General features: G+C 42.4%; 2 protein-coding genes and 1 non-coding gene across 3 annotated transcripts in view; all 3 read left to right on the plus strand.

Annotated features, from left to right (window-relative positions):
• nifk (nucleolar protein interacting with the FHA domain of MKI67) overlaps positions 1-5,882 on the plus strand; it is a 6,676-nt gene extending 794 nt beyond the window's left edge. The window contains exons 2-6 of the mRNA XM_024286102.2: positions 202-330; positions 595-703; positions 2,622-2,833; positions 4,151-4,201; positions 5,411-5,882. Coding sequence (XP_024141870.1) covers positions 202-330; positions 595-703; positions 2,622-2,833; positions 4,151-4,201; positions 5,411-5,569 — 660 coding nt within the window. The 3' untranslated portion in view covers positions 5,570-5,882. The remainder of the gene's footprint in view (positions 1-201; positions 331-594; positions 704-2,621; positions 2,834-4,150; positions 4,202-5,410) is intronic.
• On the plus strand, positions 361-489 carry LOC112155613. The gene has a single exon (XR_002920819.1). It is a non-coding gene; the product is annotated as a small nucleolar RNA ACA64 (small nucleolar RNA).
• A 428-nt stretch (positions 5,883-6,310) lies between the features above and the next one.
• Positions 6,311-18,927, plus strand: part of LOC112154875 (CLIP-associating protein 1-B) — a 68,446-nt gene continuing 55,829 nt past the window's right edge. The window contains exons 1-7 of the mRNA XM_024286103.2: positions 6,311-6,435; positions 9,032-9,390; positions 9,632-9,710; positions 13,950-14,053; positions 14,152-14,243; positions 14,363-14,438; positions 17,318-17,415. Of these exons, the coding sequence (XP_024141871.1) occupies positions 9,196-9,390; positions 9,632-9,710; positions 13,950-14,053; positions 14,152-14,243; positions 14,363-14,438; positions 17,318-17,415 (644 nt within the window). The 5' untranslated portion in view covers positions 6,311-6,435; positions 9,032-9,195. The remainder of the gene's footprint in view (positions 6,436-9,031; positions 9,391-9,631; positions 9,711-13,949; positions 14,054-14,151; positions 14,244-14,362; positions 14,439-17,317; positions 17,416-18,927) is intronic.

Raw genomic sequence — 18,927 nt, forward strand, 5'->3', positions numbered from 1 at the left:
ATCATTGAAATGTTTGAATGTGATCGATGGATTACTCTGAGATCTATGTCAGATCCGTCGTAGGATTAGAGAGGATCATCAACTCATCGTTACTGTTTGTAGTTATGTAACATGTTCTATGTAGATGACAGCATGGGGGGGGGGTTCTCATGTTCTGTCTGCGGGGGTTCACTCACCTGTAGCATGGTCCTGTCTCCTCAGGGGGGCGCTCTGGTTCCTGGTGTGGTCTATGTGGGACACCTTCCTCTGGGTCTGTTTGAACCTCAGCTCCGGTCCTACTTTGAGCAGTTTGGATCGGTCCAGAGGCTCCGGCTCTCCAGGAGCAAAAAGGTAAGACCGGTTCCCGGAGAGAGAGCCGGCTCAGCCTGAAAATGTCCTCCGGTTTGACCGTAGCCGGAGGACAGATATCTGAGCCCACAGCACGGCGGCACGTTAAGCTTATCGCCTGCTGCTGCGTGGGCAGACGATAAAACCCATGGGCCTACAAGACTGATGGGTGTTTGTGTGTCTGTCAGTTTGTGAGTTTTTGCATTAGTGAGTTTGTGATGTGTTTGTGTATGTTTGTGCATCAGTTTGTCGGTGTGTGTGTTTCAGACCGGGGGCAGTAAAGGTTTCGCCTTCGTGGAGTTCGAGTGTGAAGACGTTGCGAGGATCGTAGCAGAAACCATGAACAATTACCTGATGGGGGAGAAACTCCTCAAATGTGAGTCCTGCTCGCTCTCCGAATGACATCATTCAGACCCTCAAGCTGATTGGATAACCGGGGGTGGGGTAATTGAGGTTTCTAAAGCGCTATACGAGTAAACACCCTTCGGCAGAGGAAACTCCACGTTTCTACAGGAAGCTGCTGCTAGGGCTGGGCGATATGGCAAAAAAAGAAAATCATGATTTTATTTCACGATTTCTTTAAAATAAATTCTAATTGACAAAAACTGAATTATAATGATTTTAGTTGAAAGGAGTAAACACGTTTTGAACAAATATTTATATTTATTCAAATTAAATAATTATTATCTATTGAGATTAATCTGTAAATGGAGCAAGAATTGCACCTTCTACTGCTACAGGTAATGCATTGCTGTCAAATGAACAGCTTCTAAATATCTGAGTTTTTATTTTGCCTCTGTGCTAAAATCCATAAAACAGAGCTTGTAAATGATTGTCACCCAAGACCAGAAATGAGGGAGACTGATGAAGTTTAATAGCATGAATGAGCGATAAAGTTTAGTAAAGTCCTTTCCCTATTGAAAACAGCTCAAAGTGCTAAAAAATAATAATAATATTAATAAAAACACCTTTTACCACATTTTCAAATGAAACTAAAACTTTTATTATTTTTGGATTACATACATGGTAAATCAATATCAATCGCTTCAGAATTTACCTTCAAATAGACGATTTTATTGTACTTTTAAAAAAAGGCTCCAGCTAGCATCTTTAACTGATACAAATACATTTTTTAGACTTAGACTTAGCTTTATTGATCCCTTTGGGATGGCACCCTTGGAGAAATTAAGTTTTTCTGCAGCTGACAGGAGTATACATAAGAATAAAGATCTCAATTTACAATAATAAAGTCCAACAACGTATAGAAGAGCAAAACAGTGTGATTGAGGTATTGCACATGATAGGTTATTACCTAGTGTTAATTATTGCACTTATACATTTATGGATGATTTGCTGAATGAATTTGTTTCCAGTCTCTACTATCTCCTCCCCCAGTGAAGCATGGTAGAGTGTGACCGCCTGGTGCACAAACGAGTTCCTGAGTCTATTGGTCCTGCGTTTCAGTACGAGCAGTCTCCCACTGAACAGGCTCCTCTGGCTGGTGATGACGGTGTGCAGAGGGTGGCTGGCATTGTCCATGATGTCCAGCAGTTTGTCCAGAGTCCTCGTCTCTGCCACCGTCACCAGAGAGTCCAGCCTCGTGCCGACCACAGAGCCGGCCCGCCTGATCAGTTTGTCCAGTCTGGAAGTGTCCTTCTTGGATATGCTGCCCCCCCAGCACACCACAGTGTAAAAGAGGATACTGGCAACCACAGAGTGGTAAAACATCCCCAGTAGTTTGCTGCAGATGTTGAAAGATTCCATGTTGAACACTTGGAGTAATAACATCAAATACATCTGGCAAACTGTTGAGATTCAATTCAATGTTTGATTTCAGAGCCGTTTCTTTTCTGAAGCTGAACTTTCTCTGATCAGATCAATAGTTCAGTTTCCAGTGAATAAAGAATTTCATGTTAATTTATTCTGCGACAGACTGGCGACCTGTCCAGGGTGAACCCCGCCTTCGCCCGTCAGTAGCCGGGATAGGCTCCGGCACCCCGCGACCCCGAAAGGGAAGAAGCGGTCAAGAAGATGAATGAATGAATGTTAATTTATTGTTTATTTTATTGTGCCTTTCTTCATATCAGGATCTATGTTTTGTTTTTACCATGTCCATGTTTTCATGAACTGTCTGTTCTGTGAAAGAACTGCCACTCGGGTAAATACAGATGTCTGAACTCAGTTTGATGTTTCTGCTTTCTTCTGCACTTCAAAGAGGGACTTTAGGACACACCTCACCTTTACCTGCTCGGTCTGCAGATGCTGCTTCTCACCTGTGACCGTCTCGTCTCCAGGTCACATGGTTCCCGCAGAGAAAGTTCATGAGAAGCTGTTTGTGGGCTCCCAGAGGAACTTCAGGAAACCCTCCCACCCCGCCGTCACGCGCTACAACAGGAAGCGCTCGGCGGAGCAGGTCGCCAAGATGACTGAGCGGCTGCTGAGGAAGGAGGCCAAGCTCCGGCAGAAGCTGAAGGCTCATGGGATGGAATACGACTTCCCGGGATTTGTGAGTCTGGACCAGAACATCCTCAAACTTTTAGGGAACTCTTCCTCTACGTCGTTTCCTACATTAACCGACTACCTAGTGTGCTTGAATGTTCCAGTTCTCTCTTATATGCTGATGACACTGTCTGGTCCAAACACTGCCATGATTAATGACAGACTCAAGACTGATCTGCAGCATTTAGGCAAGGAAAGTTTATTTGTAGCACATTTCATGTACAGACAGTTCAAAGTGCTTTACATAAAACATTAAAAGAAACAATCAAAAGAAATAGCAAACATGTGATCATTAAAAGAAAGTAAAAAGATTTTAATTTAAAAAAAGCATAGATAAACTATTTACATGACTGGCTCCATGAAAACCACCTGACACTCAACCCTAAGAAAGCTGAATATACATACTTTTATTCATCACGTAGACAGCTATCTATCTCCACTCACATGACCTTTTCTGGTCACAAACTCTCAGATGTCTCTAACGACGAGTATTTAGGTGTCACTCTTGATTCTCACTTCACCTTTGTTGATCATGTCCAAAACCTAACTAGAAAACTGAAACAAAATTATACGTTTACATCCAAATCAGACTCTATCTATCTTTTTCAGTCTCCAATACCTACCTTCATGCAATCATTATGTCTTCTATTTCATATTGTCTATCTGTTTGGTCACTCACAACCAGTGAACTTCTATACTCAATAGCAAGACTTCAAGATTCACCACAGGCTCCTTGGTTGGACTCACCACTGTATGGCACTCTCACGGTCCAATGCTTTAACATTCCAGGACTACCCATTAAATCACAGACTCAGACTCATCAAATTCTAAATGGACATACCGCTGCAGCACTTATGGCAATGGCTCCAAAACTCAGGTCCAAACATTCCACCAGATCCTGCTCAAGGGACCTCTGCCTTTACTGGCTTTTAAAAACTCTTACGGACAGAAATCCTTTTATGTACTCACTAAAGCTTGGAACAATCTTCCACAAGACATCAGGGCTGTTAGCACAAAAATTCAGTTCAGAAAGAAATGTGGAGATCATTTAAAAGACATCTACAGTTAGCTGTTGACCCCCTTTATCTAAATTCTCTGTATGTGTGTGATTGTTTCTGTCTATCTGTGTGTTATGTTTGGAGTTTCATGTTCTGCAGAGCAGGAACCAGCTGAAAACCCACTTGAAACAGTCTGGCCTGATTGTTTTAGTCCTTTCCTGTTTAATAAATATTAAAGAAAGAATCAGTCGGCTGAACCACAGACAAAAACATGGATTTACTTCTGTGGAGATGAAGAACGCTCACCTGAACTCCTCTTCTTGCAGGCGGCTCAGAAGAAGCTGATGGAAGCTGCAGACTCCTCCTCCTGCAGTGATGTAAGTGCTCCTCTCTCTCATAGACTGTATATAAGAACTGGCTCAATAAGCGTTTGTGGGTCTGACGTCGAACGTCTGGGGGATTTGATTGACAGATGATGGGTAGCCAATGGGAGCAGACTTCATCAATGGGTCCGTGAAGACCTTTTAACACCTACTTTACAATTCAACAATGTACCAATCATTGTCCTAATGTTGTTTTCCTCAATGGAATGTACCGATGCAGCAGTTTGAAACAACAAGAGGAGCATGCTGTCGACATTTTTAGATGAGGATTTACTCTGTAGAAATAGATTTCACTCTGAGGTTATGTGCTTTGGACTTTTTGGTTTGTTTAACGTTCGTTTTTCTTTATTTCACTGTTTTGTTTGTAGCTCATAAATTCTAAGTTGCGTATCATACGAAATGGTACAGCTCCTCCATAAAATCACCAACCAAAGTTTCATCTTCTTCACTTTTCCAGCTTCAGCCTGAATTAGACGCAGCCGTCTGAGGAGCGCGAGACAAACTTGAAAGGACCTGGTCGTGTTTTAAACAGAAAAAAGATCCAGCTGTTCACTTGTTAGGATGGTTATTTATTTTAAATACCGCTGAACGCACTTCTCACGTGCATCTGATCAGACTGTAACGTGGCCGCGCATGTGAAGTAATGCTGCTGCGGGCGTGCGAGGGGGGACACGCGTTCTCCAGCGGCGTCACCCAAATGCTCCTTTTATCTCGACAAAAAGGAATAAATGTAAGTAAATCCCAAAGGACCGCTGACAGAATCAAATGTTGGAATGGTTCTCCCTCAAAGGCTTCAACAATGACTTGTACGATTCTCCGCCGTGATTAAAGTAGAAGCTGTTTACATCCGCGGTCTCGTGGTCGAGGCGTGGAAAGAGGCAAACGGTTGCAATAAACTCACTCCTGATTGGCGACAGTACTTCCTGTAGATTCCATGACTCAGCTATGACTCAGACCAATCGCTGGAGATTGTTTGCAAATGGCGGTATCCGTTTCAGGAATTGACGTAAAAGCGGCGGCCTACTTTCGTGAGGAGAGGAAGTAATGCATTTCCAATGGGGGACCTCATTGCTCGCTCTGTCCATTATTTTTACAGTCTATGCTCTCTATGCCTGCACAGGATGAATATGGAGCAGAGCTCCCCCTGCTGTTCTCTCATAATCTACTTGCGGCACATGTCTCATGAGCAGTCTTCCTCTGCAGGATGTCACGCCGGTCTGCACGCCGTCTTTCACCGAGAGGAGGAAGTCTGCGGTTTCAGATGACACAGATGACGAGATCATCCTGAAGATTCCAGCTGTGGAGGAGGTGGAGGAAGAAGACAGCGAGGAGGAAGAGGAGTCCTCTGAGGAGGAGCAGTGAACTTCTGTCCGGACTTCTACAGGATGGCTTGGACCGTACTGTAATTTTTGACTTTTTAAAGCTCCTGGTTCTCAGAGGAGCTGCTTTGAGTCTGACAGACAGCAGGTGGCGCTCTAACAGGACCAGGAGAGCATGTTCCTGCAACAAGGGTCGAACTCTCAGGAGCAGAAGCTGCTGTCAGAAGAACAGAGGAACGTCTGCAGTTTTGATGTTTGACAAAGAGAACTTTCAGTCTGATGGAAAATGTTTATTTTAGAGAATAAAAATCTATAATTCTGTGTCTGTATAAAATGAGGAGATTCTTAACCATCTCCATCTGCTGCTCCATTACTTTTGGGATCACGGGCTCACGGCGTACCCCACTGTGTGGATTCAGCTTGAGTTCGAGTCCAGACAAGACAATAACCTTTATTGATCCTGAGGAAAACGTGGTGGAGCAGCAGGCCCATGGACGAGCTGCATGGAGGTGGGCAGCAGCAGCTCGGATCAGACGGTGCTTACGAAGGTTTCATCCTCTGATTTTTATTTGTTGATGTTTTGATTTTCCTTTAACTGTTAACTCTGAAAGCTGTAAAACATTAATTTCAGACCACAGTTATTACAATGATCAGACAATGATCACCTGCATGGTTAGAAACTGTCAAACTAGAAATAAAGTTTAACCTTGGATTAACTGTGGGGTTGTAGTACCTGTTCCAGACGTTAGGTGTCGCCACTGGTGCACACTGCCTGGATTTTACATGAGCTCACGGCGCATGCTCACTGCTGCCTCAATTTTGGTCGGTGTAAAAAAAAAACCTGAGGCTGCGAGCGGAGCACCTGTCCTGGCGCGGGCCTCCCAGCAGCAGGAGGAGGAGAAGGAGGAGGTGAGTGGAAGCGGGAGTGGGGTGGGGGAGGGGGTGTCAGCCAGCAACGTGCTGTTCATAACGGGGGTCGGGGAGGGGGGGTGTCAAGTATTAGGCCATAACTCCCCCACCGAGACAGCACAGAGGTGGGGGGGGTTCACTGGGTATTTTGGGGTTCTGGGGAGGGGGGGGGGCTACTTGCATGGATAAGCTAGCTGCTGGAGAGGGAGTACCCCCCCCCCCACTAACACACACGAGAGCAGGTGGAAAAAGAAAGAAACTTTAGCATTATCGGATGTGGTGTCTGACAGCTGTTCAGAAAACCTGGATCTCTGGTTCTCCTCTTATTCTCCTCCTGTTCAACCCTCATTTTCCTTTGGTTCTTCTCTGGTTCTCCTCTGATGTTCTGGTTCTTGTTAGGTTCTTCTCTTGTTCTTATCTGGTTGCAGTCTGATTCTCCTCTGGGTTACCTCTTTTTCTTCTCTCATTCTTTCCTGGTTCTCCAATGGTTTTTTTTCTGGTTCTTCCCTTTTTTTCCTTTAATTCTTTGGATTTTCTCTAATTCTCCTCTTGTTTTATTCTTATTCTGTTTTTTCTTTGGTTCTCCTCTGACTGTCCTCTTGTTCTTCTCTGGTTCTTCTCTCATTGTCCTCTGGTTCTTCTCTGATTCTTTTCTGATTCTCCCCTGGTTCTACTCCTGTTCTATTCTGGTTCTTCTTTGGTTCTCTGACTTATCTCTGGTTCTTCTCTCATTCTCCCCTCGTTCTTTTCTGGTTCTTCTTTGGTTCTCGTCTTGTTCTCCTCTGGTTCTCTTCTGGTTCTTCTCTGGTTCTTCTCATGTTCTCCTTTGCTTCTTCTCTGACTCTACTCTGTTTTTTTATTGTTATTTATTTAAACTTCATGTATCCAGGCAGGACAGATTAAGAACAGCTTTCTTATTTTTAACTGTGGCCAAAAGCCACGACCTTTTGAGAAAAAAAAAAAAAGAAAGAGGTCTCAAAAAAGAAGAAATAAAATTGAATAGAATCAGAAATAAACATATTCAAAAATACAAAACCCTAAACTCATTGTAATGAGTAACAACAGCATCTGTCTTTAAAATTGTCATTAAGATGTTTTTAAAAATATACTTGTCAAATAAAAGTGTCCAATCTGAAAATTATTCGTAAGTCATTCCAGTCTCTGGCTCCAGATTGAAAAGAGATAGAACCAAGTGAAGAATTTGATTGCAGTACTCATAACAAGGTAAAAGGAATGTAAAAGCTGGCACAGATAGGGTGGAGAAACACCAAGCAGAGTTTTATGATTGACAGTAGCTAGTGACATTTTCAGTGAGTGAATAATGAAGTCCAGTTCACAGATGAGTAAAGAGTACAGTGGTGAGTTTTAAATGGACCGTCTGCTATGAATCGTATAGCAGAGTGATTAAGGGGGTCCAAGTTTAGCAGCAAATGCTGAGCAGATCTGTAAATAAAATAATCAAGAATGGGAAGGATGGTTGTTTAAACCATGTACGCCTTGCAGAGAAGGTGAAGGAGGAGCACATTCTGTATAGAGCGCCTATGTTTGATTTGACATTCAATTCTGGTTTCTTTGGTTCTCAGGTTTTTCTTAGGTTGTGTTCAACTGCACCACTAAACCAATTTAGTTATCAGTCAAATCAGGTGATGACCTCCACTGGTTTCAATCTGGTGACTTTAAAGACAATGAAATGAAAAAATGAAAAGAAGTGTTTTGGTGTTTTTATCATGTTCTTGTGGATTTTTTCTTGTGGAGTATTTCTTTATTCAAATTGTTATGAATCAGGACCAGACAAAAGCACCTGTTTGCGATGTAGAAAATACTCTGGGCGGAGCCACAAACTTCCAACTCTGATGCAGACACCTGCAGACACAGATCCATTAAGCTAATTTTCACGCATGCAAGGACCAAACAGTAGCCGTTACAGATCAGACAGCGATACTGCCCACAACTCAGAGGTGAGTTTCTAATGAACTCCTTGCATTCTGCAGAAACTATGTCCTAGAAAGCAACACAACTTTTTGATTTTGGCTAAAAACGGCAAAACATAAAATCCACATTACGTACTGGAAAATGTGGGGTACTCCACAGGTCAGCCCTGGGTCCAAAACTGTTCAACATTTATATTAATGATATTACGAGTGTATCCAGATCAATAAAATACATCTCGTTTGCTGATGATACAGCATTGCACCATGTGGGTAACGACATAAAACAAATGACAGTTAATCCAGACAGGGTTGGAACAATGAAACCATGGTTTGATTCAAATAAACGGTCAACAAAATGTGAAAAAAACATATTTCATGATATTTAAAGGGTAACACAACAGGACAGTTGGAGGCTGACTCTACTCTCAGCCCAGATTTGGAAAATACAAAAAAGGGGGTGGGGCTAGAGGAGGCTACACTGTGTCTTCAATATTGGAAAGTGATGCCAGTTTCACCCATTGACTGTATTTGGGATATGGCGTGATATGTCTATAGTGATTTTTATGTCTAAGGGTTTCACCACAGAACTTCCTGTGGAGGTTGAGGATTTTTCTCTCCTCCCAATTCTTACACTCTTACATCAGGATGTTGTTCCTTTCTTCTAGGGGCCTTGAGGTTTACCTGTGGTTACAGCATGGAACCTGGAGTTCTTCCTTTGCCCTCCTATCCTGCCTCAAGGTTCCTCTAGGGTCTTCTCCATCCCCCAGACTCTGACAGAAGACAAACATTCAGGTCTTTCTACAGCGACATCCATACTGCTTCCAGGCTGATGGTGTCCAGCATTGAAAGCTGCTTGGCTCAAGTCCTTCAAAAGGATGTTGGCCGGCGGCTGCAAGTGGGCCAGGATGTCATTGACTTCCTTTTAGATGAAAACAAGTCCCTGGACTTGGAGGAGGACCAGACGGTTCTGGATAAGCTGGTGGACGGCATTGTGAGCTCCTGGGTCAGCTCCAGTAACTTTAAGGTAACTTGTGTCTGGAAAATGTTTGCTGTCTCGCAGATGTTTAATCCTCAGATCAGAATTGTCCAAATAAGTTAAGTTTAAGTTTAGTTTTATTGATTTATACAGCGCCTTCAATTGACCATTGGCCAAACAAGGCGCTGTACATTAAAAGTTCAATATGCCAGAAGCGACAGACGAGCAGCCACGTACACCGGCGCCATCTTTGTGCATTCATTGCATTAATTTTCTTTGTGTCCAATAGGTGGCGCTGCTTGGCCTTGACATGTTGTGTGCCTTGGTGTCAAGGTTGCAGGAGAAGTTCAAAGGTCATGTGGGAACAGGTGTGTTTGAGGAACTGTTTTTTCTGCTTCAAAATGTCATTTTAATTCTTATTTTGGATTAAAAGTAGGTGTGTCTCGATCTGATCGTGTGATTGGAAATCATGCCCAATCACATGATTGATGATTTGATCGATATCAGATGTTGTCCCCCAGTCAGTATTGGATATTTAATTTATTCTTATTATGATCAGCAATTTATATTTCAATCTTATTATACAGATAAATGCTCCACTCCAAGTCTTCATGTCATGAACAGATCACCAAATGTTGTTGCTGTAAAACGCAGCTCAAGCAGAAGGCTAATGTAAACAGTTCAGTCAAGATGATCACAGATTCAGACTTCTGGGACCAACAACTCTTTTAAAAACGCTTTAAACTGACAGCAAGTGTCTCTATTGGTTTGTCATAACACAAACAACAACCTCTAAAGGTATTTTAACAGAAAGAGACAGAGTTTTTGCTTCTTTTTAATGTGATGCTCTTCATGCAGCAGACAGATGGTTACACAGCAGCTGCTAACTGCTACATGCTAGCGCCGTGATTTAACTCCTTAGGACCCGAGCTGTCCTTTTGATATGCCTGTTTGATTAAAGTTTTATAAAGTCACTAAAGTGTCTCATCTGGATAATTATCACTTATATAAGACAGAAAATAGTTATTTTTCTAGTCTAAATTTGCTCTATTTTTACTAAAGCTACTTCACAGAAGTGTTCTATTTAAGTTTTTAATGATAAAAGAAAATTCCATCCATCCATTCATGCATGTTCCTCCGCTTCATCCGGGACCAGCCATCTTTTAACTATTACTAAACCGTTTTTAGTTAAAAAAAATTCTTTTTTAGGACATAGTTTCTGCAGCGCAGCAGGAGTTCATCAGAAATTCACCTCTGAGTTGTGGGCAAGACTGTTAGTTAGTTTTCCTTCTTTTCCCATCATCCCTCTGTTTATATTCTCCTCCCATTAGTTTACAACCCTTCACAACTCCAACCTAGCATTAGCTGTAACGCAAAAACAGCAGCAATATTGATTGTACCGAGACGTCCAGTTCTGATCCAGATTCCAGCGCAGATGAGGAAAACAAAGATGTTCATGGATCTATTTGTCTGCAGGTTGATGATCAGAATTGAACGATCAGAGAGCTTGTGGTCCGCTGATTTCTGGTCTGACACGACTACTAGAAGCTTTGTCCATTGGTATTTGTCTTCTGCTTCTGATTCACCGGAATTTAAATAAAGAAAAACTCAAACAAAATTGAATCCTAATTTTATTTGTATATATCACAAAAACACAAGAAGATGCTAAAGACCTCAAAAACACAATTTTCGTTTGAGTTTCTTTCTGTTCTAGTTTTCTAGTGTTGTTTAAAGATTTAAAAGATGGCAGATAACAAAAGTTTTTCTTTTTTCGGATCCTCTTCATTTATACAATTTTAATATTTTTGTATTTTCTTGATATAAATAAATGAACTATAAATCTAATAAATGCCCAAACTTTTTTATTTATCAAATTTAACAGTTTGATGACTTGATGTCCTGAGTCATAGCTGAGTCATGGAATCTACAGGAAGTACTGTCGCCAATCAGGAGTGAGTTTGCCTCTTTCCACGGCTCAACCACGTGACCGCGGATGTAAACAGCTTCTTCTTTAATCACGGCGGCTCAGGAGAATCGTACAAGTCTTTGTTCAAACCTTTGAACCATTCCAACATTTGATTCTGTCAGCGGTCCTTTGGGATTTACTTACATTTATTCCTTTTTGTCGAGATAAAAGGAGCATTTGGGTGACGCTGCTGGAGAACGGCGAGTGTCCCCCTCACGCGCCGCAGCTTTTCAGTTGTCATTCGCGGCCAGGTTATAGTCTGATCAGATGCACGTGAGAAGCGCGTTCAGCGGTATTTAAAATAAATAACCATCCTAACAAGTGAACAGCTGGATCTTTTTATCTGTTTAAAGATACGATCAGGTCCTTTAATGTTTGTCTCGCGGTCATCAGACGGCTGCGTCTAATTCAGGCTGAAGCTTCAATAGTTCGGCGAAGATGAAACTTTGGTTGGTGATTTTATGCGCATATATGCAACTTATAATTTATAAGCTACAATTAAAACAGTGAAATAAAGAAAAACGAACGTTAAACAAACAAAAAAGTCCAAAGCACATAACCTCAGAGTGAAATCTATTTCTACAGAGTAAATCCTCATCTAAAAATGTCGACAGCATGCTCCTCTTGTTGTTTCAAACTGCTGCATCGGTACATTCCATTGAGGAAAACAACAGTAGGACAATGATTGGTACATTGTTGAATTGTAAAGTAGGTGTTAAAAGGTCTTCACGGACCCATTGATGAAGTCTGCTCCCATTGGCTACCCGTCATCTGTCAATCAAACCCCCCAGACGTTCGACGTCAGACCCACAAACGCTTATTGAGCCATCTGATTGGTCAATTTATAACTCTAATAACTTGTGATAATGGAAAAAAATCTTTAAAAAAAAATTAGGATTAGAAAAAGGAAGTTAAGCAGAAAGCAGCAGAGGAAGAATGATTATTCTGAGATATAAAATGACTGAGAAATAACTGTCTGTTTCTCAATGTAAGTCAATGGGACTTTGGCCTTTTTGCAACCCAGTGGTACTTCCTATATGGAACACGGAAGTAGGGGGGTTTGCTCTGTCCAGTTATTCTTATACAGTCTATGGTGGGTCCCTGTGCCCTTCAAGTACAGGGTTGCATCAGGAAGGGCATCCGGCGTAAAACTGCGTAACTGAGTGTGTTTGGCTGTGGCGACCCCAAATGGGATGAGCCGAAAGGTGAAGAAGATAGATATCAGTCATGAAATTTACTTTTAGTTCATATCCCAGATGTTTCTGCAGGCTCCCTTTGTATGACAGGAGCAGGCCTAATCTCAACAAAAGAAACTACAATTTCAGCCAACACACAACACACTATCCTGAAAACTTCTTTAGAAAAATATTATCAGGATTTAAGATCAAACCCAGAAACACGATTCGCAGTTGTGGATCTCGGTGATCTGAAGGTTTGGAGCTCCTGGTTTGCCTGGAGGTCAGGAGCCAAAAATCTCTCAGCAAGTGTCTTGATTGTAAGAAATGAAAACTTTCTGTGACAGAAATCTGAGGAAAAGGAACCTACGAATCATTTTTGAACTTGAGGTTTAGCTTGTTGAAACATGCTGTCTGGTAGGCTTTCATTTATACATGAGCTTTTCTCTAAAGTGGAAAAAGATTTGGAACTCAGAAGCTCTCAACATGTCAGTAAATAAACTCGGAGCTCAGTGCTCTTTATCTTCAGACCATGAGGCTAGATCTTGGGTTTTCTACGAGGGTTCCTGGTGCAGCTTCACTTTATTGAGACCACTATTCTGATGGGGCTGCACGGTGGCGCAGTGGTTAGCGCTCTCGCCTCACAGCGAGAAGGCCCCGGTTCGACTCCCGGCTGGGACCCTTCTGTGTGGAGTTTGCATGTTCTCCCCGTGCATGCGTGGGTTTTCACCGGGGACTCCGGCTTCCTCCCACCGTCCAAAAACATGCTTCATAGGTTCATTGGGGACTCTAAATTGCCCCTAGGTGTGAATGTGAGAGTGAATGTGTGTGATTGAGGCCCTGAGACAGACTGGCGACCTGTCCAGGGTGAACCCCGCCTTCGCCCATCAGTAGCCGGGATAGGCTCCAGCACCCCCGCGACCCCGAAAGGGAAGAAGCGGTCAAGAAGATGGATGGATGGATGGACTATTCTGATGTTTTCAGGGTAGATCTCTTTTAGCTGCTTTGACCTAAATGTCTTTTTTTGAAAGAGTAAGACAGAATCAAAGAAAATGGTTTGGGGTTTTTACTTTTTTAAAATTAAGTATTGTAGAGAAAGATCTTGTGACTAAGGTTCTCAGCTACAGCAGAGATTATTTGAAAATGTGCTAGATCAAGGGATTTTTATCATTTCTTTTCAGTTCTACTGTCACCTGAAAACTGGGAGAGGACTTCCTACCATTTACTTCTGAACTGTGAAGGGTTCAACAAGTTTTCCAAGGGAACTGATGGACCAGTTATTCCTGCTCTAAACAGAAACACCTTTAAGATGTGAAAATGTAGGAACTGGGCTGAAAATGAGTGAAGAAGCAATCAGAGTCCTCCAGCTCCTCAAACCCATGAGGTTCTCTTTAGTGTGAGAGGAAAAATAAACTTCCTCAGATGTTCAATCAAACCATGTCAAAAAGAATTTTTGTTTCCTCCAGTTCTGCCGAGCCTCATTGATCGATTGGGAGATGCAAAAGATCAAGTTCGGGACCAAGACCAAAGTTTGCTGCTGAAGATCATGGACCAAGCTGCTTCTCCACAGGTCAGCGTGAGTTCTGGGGTCCAAAGACATGGACTCTTCATGATATATTTGTGTGTCTTCACTGAGGTTGTGTCACTCATACGTTTGTGTTGATGCAGTTTGTATGGGACCAGCTGCTGTGGGGGTTTAAACACAAAAACAACAAGACCAGAGAAGGAATGTGCCTTTGTCTCATCGCCACACTGAATACGTGAACCTTTCCTCCATTTCTAAACCCCAACATAAAAATTAACCTTTGGATTATACTGTGTTTTCATTTCATTTTTTGTTATTAACAACCTGTGAATGTCTTCATTTTTACAATTTCAGATTTGGAGGTCATGGACTGACTTTGAGTAAAATTGTTCCTCATGTTTGTAACCTTCTGAGTGACCCCACCTGTCAGGTAATCCAGAAACTGGGTTATTCACACATTTTACCTAGTAGGTCTGTTTTGTGTTATTTTTAGTGTTTTATTTATTTACCTATTTTTAATTTAACCTTTATTTTACCAGAAAGTCACTTGAGATAAAACATTTATTTTTCAAGACAGACCTGGGCAAGAAGAATTACAAAAAAGAGCATGTTTACTAATGCTAAGTTGCAGACAGTGGAAATCATCTTTTTCTTAAGGCACTTCCTTTCAGGGGTCGGCACAGCCAATCAGCTTCCTCCATCTATCTGTGCATCCTCTAGCAGCAGCAACCTTCATGTCTTCCTTCCCTACATCCATAAACCTCCTCTTTGGTCTTCCTCTAGACCTCTTTCCTGCAGCTCTAGACTCAGCATCTTTGTACCAATACCGTCACTGTCTCTCCTCTGGACATGTCTGAACCATCTCAGTCTGGACTCTCTGACTTTATCTCCAAAACCTCTAACATGTGCTGTCCCTCTGATGGACTCATTCCTGATCCTATCCATCCTGGTTGTCACAAACGCGCAAGCTGCTGGTTCCACATGCAGCAGGTTTATTGGGTCAGACAGGAACTAAGCACGCCTAAAAGTCCACAAAACTACATCAGGGTCAGACAGGCAGAGGTCAATCCCGAGCATGGGATCATCAAAGAAGTGACAAGAGTTGTCAGAGTCCGGGCGAGGGTCAGGGCGGGTGGCAGGCGATCAGAAAATAAGCAGGGTCAGAAACAGAAGATCAGGTCCAGATAGAAACACTCGGTAATGCTGGAAGATTGACACAAATAACGCTTCGCACAGAGCAAGGCTCTGTGAACTGCTCAAGTAACAGGTGGGTGATTAACAGATGAGAGTCAGCTGAGTGGCATCTGGGGAGTGTGCGTTGGGGCAGCTGGGAGATGTAGTATATTCAGTACTCTGGAGATGGCTCCCGCCAGTGGCCAGAGAGGGAGACCAAACTCTAGAGAAAAAGAGAAATAAGAAGACAGAGCAAAGCAACATCATAAAACATCCAGGTCTAAATAGTAAACTAGAATGGGCGGGGCCTGTCTACACACACACTCTGTAGTTACAAACACACCTGTTGGTTGAGATACTCTCCACATTTAAACTAGTCATAATGTACACAATGTAACTGCAGATCACACACTTAAATCATACAAATCGACACAATTAAAGCCTTTCATTCTGTCACACAAACTATTAGTGCTAAGGTGAGCTGACACCTGTGCTCAGGTGAGTGTTTATGTTTCGCTGAGGTGGATGGTGATGGAATGTACTCACGGGGAGAGCGCCTGAAAATGAAAGATTACTGTTCTGGAGTTCTGCACAACCAGTGGTTTCTCAAGTTAATACAGTCAACCTATGGCAGAGCAGCTGCAGTCGAAAACAGGCAGTAGTGATGTGGCCTGAATGTTGATATAGGATGTTGGGCTTTCCACAATGGGCTGCACGGTGGTGCTGTGGTTGGCGCTCTTGCCTCACAGCAAGAAGGCCCCGGTTGGAATCCCAGCTGGGACCTTTCTGTGTGGAGTTTGCATGTTCTCCCCGTGCATGCGTGGGTTTTCACCGGGGACTCCGGCTTCCTCCCACCGTCCAAAAACATGCTTCATAGGTTCATTGGTGACTCTAAATTGCCCCTAGGTGTGAATGTGAGAGTGGATGTGTGTGATTGAGGCCCTGCGACAGACTGGCGACCTGTCCAGGTGAACCCCGCCTTCGCCCGTCAGTAGCCGGGTTAGGCTCCGGCACCCCCGCCACCCCGACAGGGAAGAAGCGGCCGAGAAGATGGATGGATGGATGGCTTTCCACAATAAAAGCATGACCAGGTGGAAAAAGTTGAGCTGTATAATGGGCGGGTGCCTGCTCCGGGTTACACCTACTCTGTTGTGTTTCTGTTACAGACTCTGCTGTGCATCTGGCAGTAACGTTTCCACACCTCCTGAGCTTCAGTGATGCATATCTTACTCTCAGTGTGCTCCAAAGATTCCCTGCTTTCTGACCATTTCTGAGCCGATTTCTCACAGGTGGTTTTGGTCTCTAGCTTCTCTCTTTGAGGTAGAGTTTTTTTTCTGAGGTGATTCCTGTATCTTGAGATTCCTCCCTGTGGTTCATATTTGACATGGTCTCTATCTGAGGTGGTGGGCCCTCTCTAGATGAAGGTTTTCCTTTGAGGTGGATCTTCTCTAGAGTAGTTTCTATGAAAGCTGATCTCTCTATTTGAGGTTGTTCCTCTTGATCTTCTTAATCTTCTGTAACACTGGATGTTCAACAGTCTTTCCTCGGTGACATGTATGTGAGAGCGCTCACTGATCACGTGAAGAGCACTAATGGACTCCTTGTCCAAACTTCAAGATTAGAGAGGCTGAAAAAAATAAATGTTTGTATAGCACGCCTTTGTCTCAGTGTTGTATAAGTGTTCACCACAACGTTGCTCACAGAAAGCCCACAGAAAAAATGTGCGTGACCGTTTTCTCTCCTTGGGTTCACTGATGGGCTACGACCTTGATATTTTGTACGGGTCACGTGCATGCCTTTATGGAGACGTTTGACCATTTTTCCTCAGCAGACAGCCCGTTTCCACCTCTAGGTCAGTTGGGACTAAGACTTTGAGGAGGTACTCCTGTCCTAAGTTCCTCTTTGAGTGTCTTTCTGCTTCAGCTTTAAATGGAAGCTGTTTAGGGCTAGTCCATATTCACATTCACTTCAGCCTTGTTTATTTATTTATTTTGTATGTATTTATATCTTTTGGCGACAGCGGAGGGGGGTGGGGTGTGTGCTGGTAGGTGAATACTAAGATAAATGACATGGCCATATTTTAGCTGCTTAGACTTCAGATTTAAACAATTCCCTGTTTTCTGCTGTGGTTTTCAGGTACGAGATGGAGCCATGAGCTGCCTTGTAGAGATCTACAGACACGTGGGAGAGCGGGTGAGGACGGACCTCAGCAAGAAGGGGTTACCTCAGTCACGGTAGGACCTGCTAGATTTGAGGGTGTCACATTGTTGCATTTATTCTGATTAATTAATTACAGTCATAGTAGTGTGGTTCTTTGTGTGTTTGTTATCATAAATGAAAAAAAAAAAAAAGCAGAAGCCTGATCGGCTCTCCTGTGAAGTCCATTTGTTTCTGATATTGGGCACCTCAAAAGGCACTATCCTGCGTATACTTCATACTTCAAACTATTTACTAGTATGTCATTATTTACGTGAATATCATTATTTATTTGTATATCATTGTTTACTTGTATAGCACCTTTCATTCAATTCAATTCAATTTTATTTGTATAGCCCAATACCACAAAAATAAAAATGGCCTCTTTGGGCTTCTACACGGTAAGTTTACAGATGCAAAAGGTTAGTCATAATCTTAGCCATTCATCTGAAACACAAAGCACTAATGCCATTGTCACTTACAAAAGAAATAAATACTGCTGTCATACAATATATTTTTATTGTGCAATCCATTACATAATCATGATCTCTAAAAAATAGTCAATTTTTATTCTAATCTAATAATTACAATAAAAAGTCTAATTTTTATGTATTTTGTTAAAATCTGTGACATCGCAGTCCAGTAAAAAAATCAAATTACAACTAAAAAGTGGTTCTTTGAAGTTTTCTTGAACAACAGATTTACAAACTTTACTTTTACACCACCAACAGGTATTTTTTCAATCTTGAACAATGTAGCGTGAAAGGGGGGTGAATATGAAGTATTCAATCCCAAAGTTGGTTGAAAAATATGAATTTTATTAAACTGAAATTTAATAAAATTATCCTCGGGGCACCACCTTCGTAATGAAGGAAAATATTACTCATTAATGATTAGCCGCTACTTCTAATCAATAAAGTAATCAATGAATCAGTCTCTCAATTTTAGCGTAAGTGTCTTTACCCTTGAAGGGACTTTACCACACCACACCTGCTACTCTGATTGCCTGCCGCCTGCCCCTGACCCTCGCCTGGACTCTGACTCCTCTTCTCGCTCGTCTCTGATGATCCCATGCCCGTGTATGACCTCTGCCTGTCTGACCCTGCTTATTCTGTGGACTGTTAATAAACCTGCTGCACGTGGAACCAGCTGTCTGCCTGTTTGTGACAAATGCGATACAGCAGCGCTAATCTGTGTGTAATTAATTACTGACAATTAACATACTAGTTTGAAGCCCTTATAAATTATCATTAAATAAATTGATAGTACTGTACAGTGTTCTTCCACTTAATCGCTGTTTCATGATTTTTCAGTCATGCAATTCTTTCAGTTTGTCACAAAAACTCCAACAACTCAAGACGCTTGAATGAAATGTTTGAGTCCAAAGGAGTACATTCACCAGGCAGGTTAAAGTGTTAGTAATGGGCTGGGACAAAGCTAAAATAAGTATCCAGATATATTCCATACCGTATATCTTCCAATAATAGCCCCGGCGTTTATTCCAATAATTTGGCAGCCGGCCCGGCCTTTATAAGAGACAGGCGTTTATC

Source organism: Oryzias melastigma, linkage group LG21 (assembly GCF_002922805.2).
Source record: "Oryzias melastigma strain HK-1 linkage group LG21, ASM292280v2, whole genome shotgun sequence".
Lineage (NCBI taxonomy): Eukaryota > Metazoa > Chordata > Actinopteri > Beloniformes > Adrianichthyidae > Oryzias > Oryzias melastigma.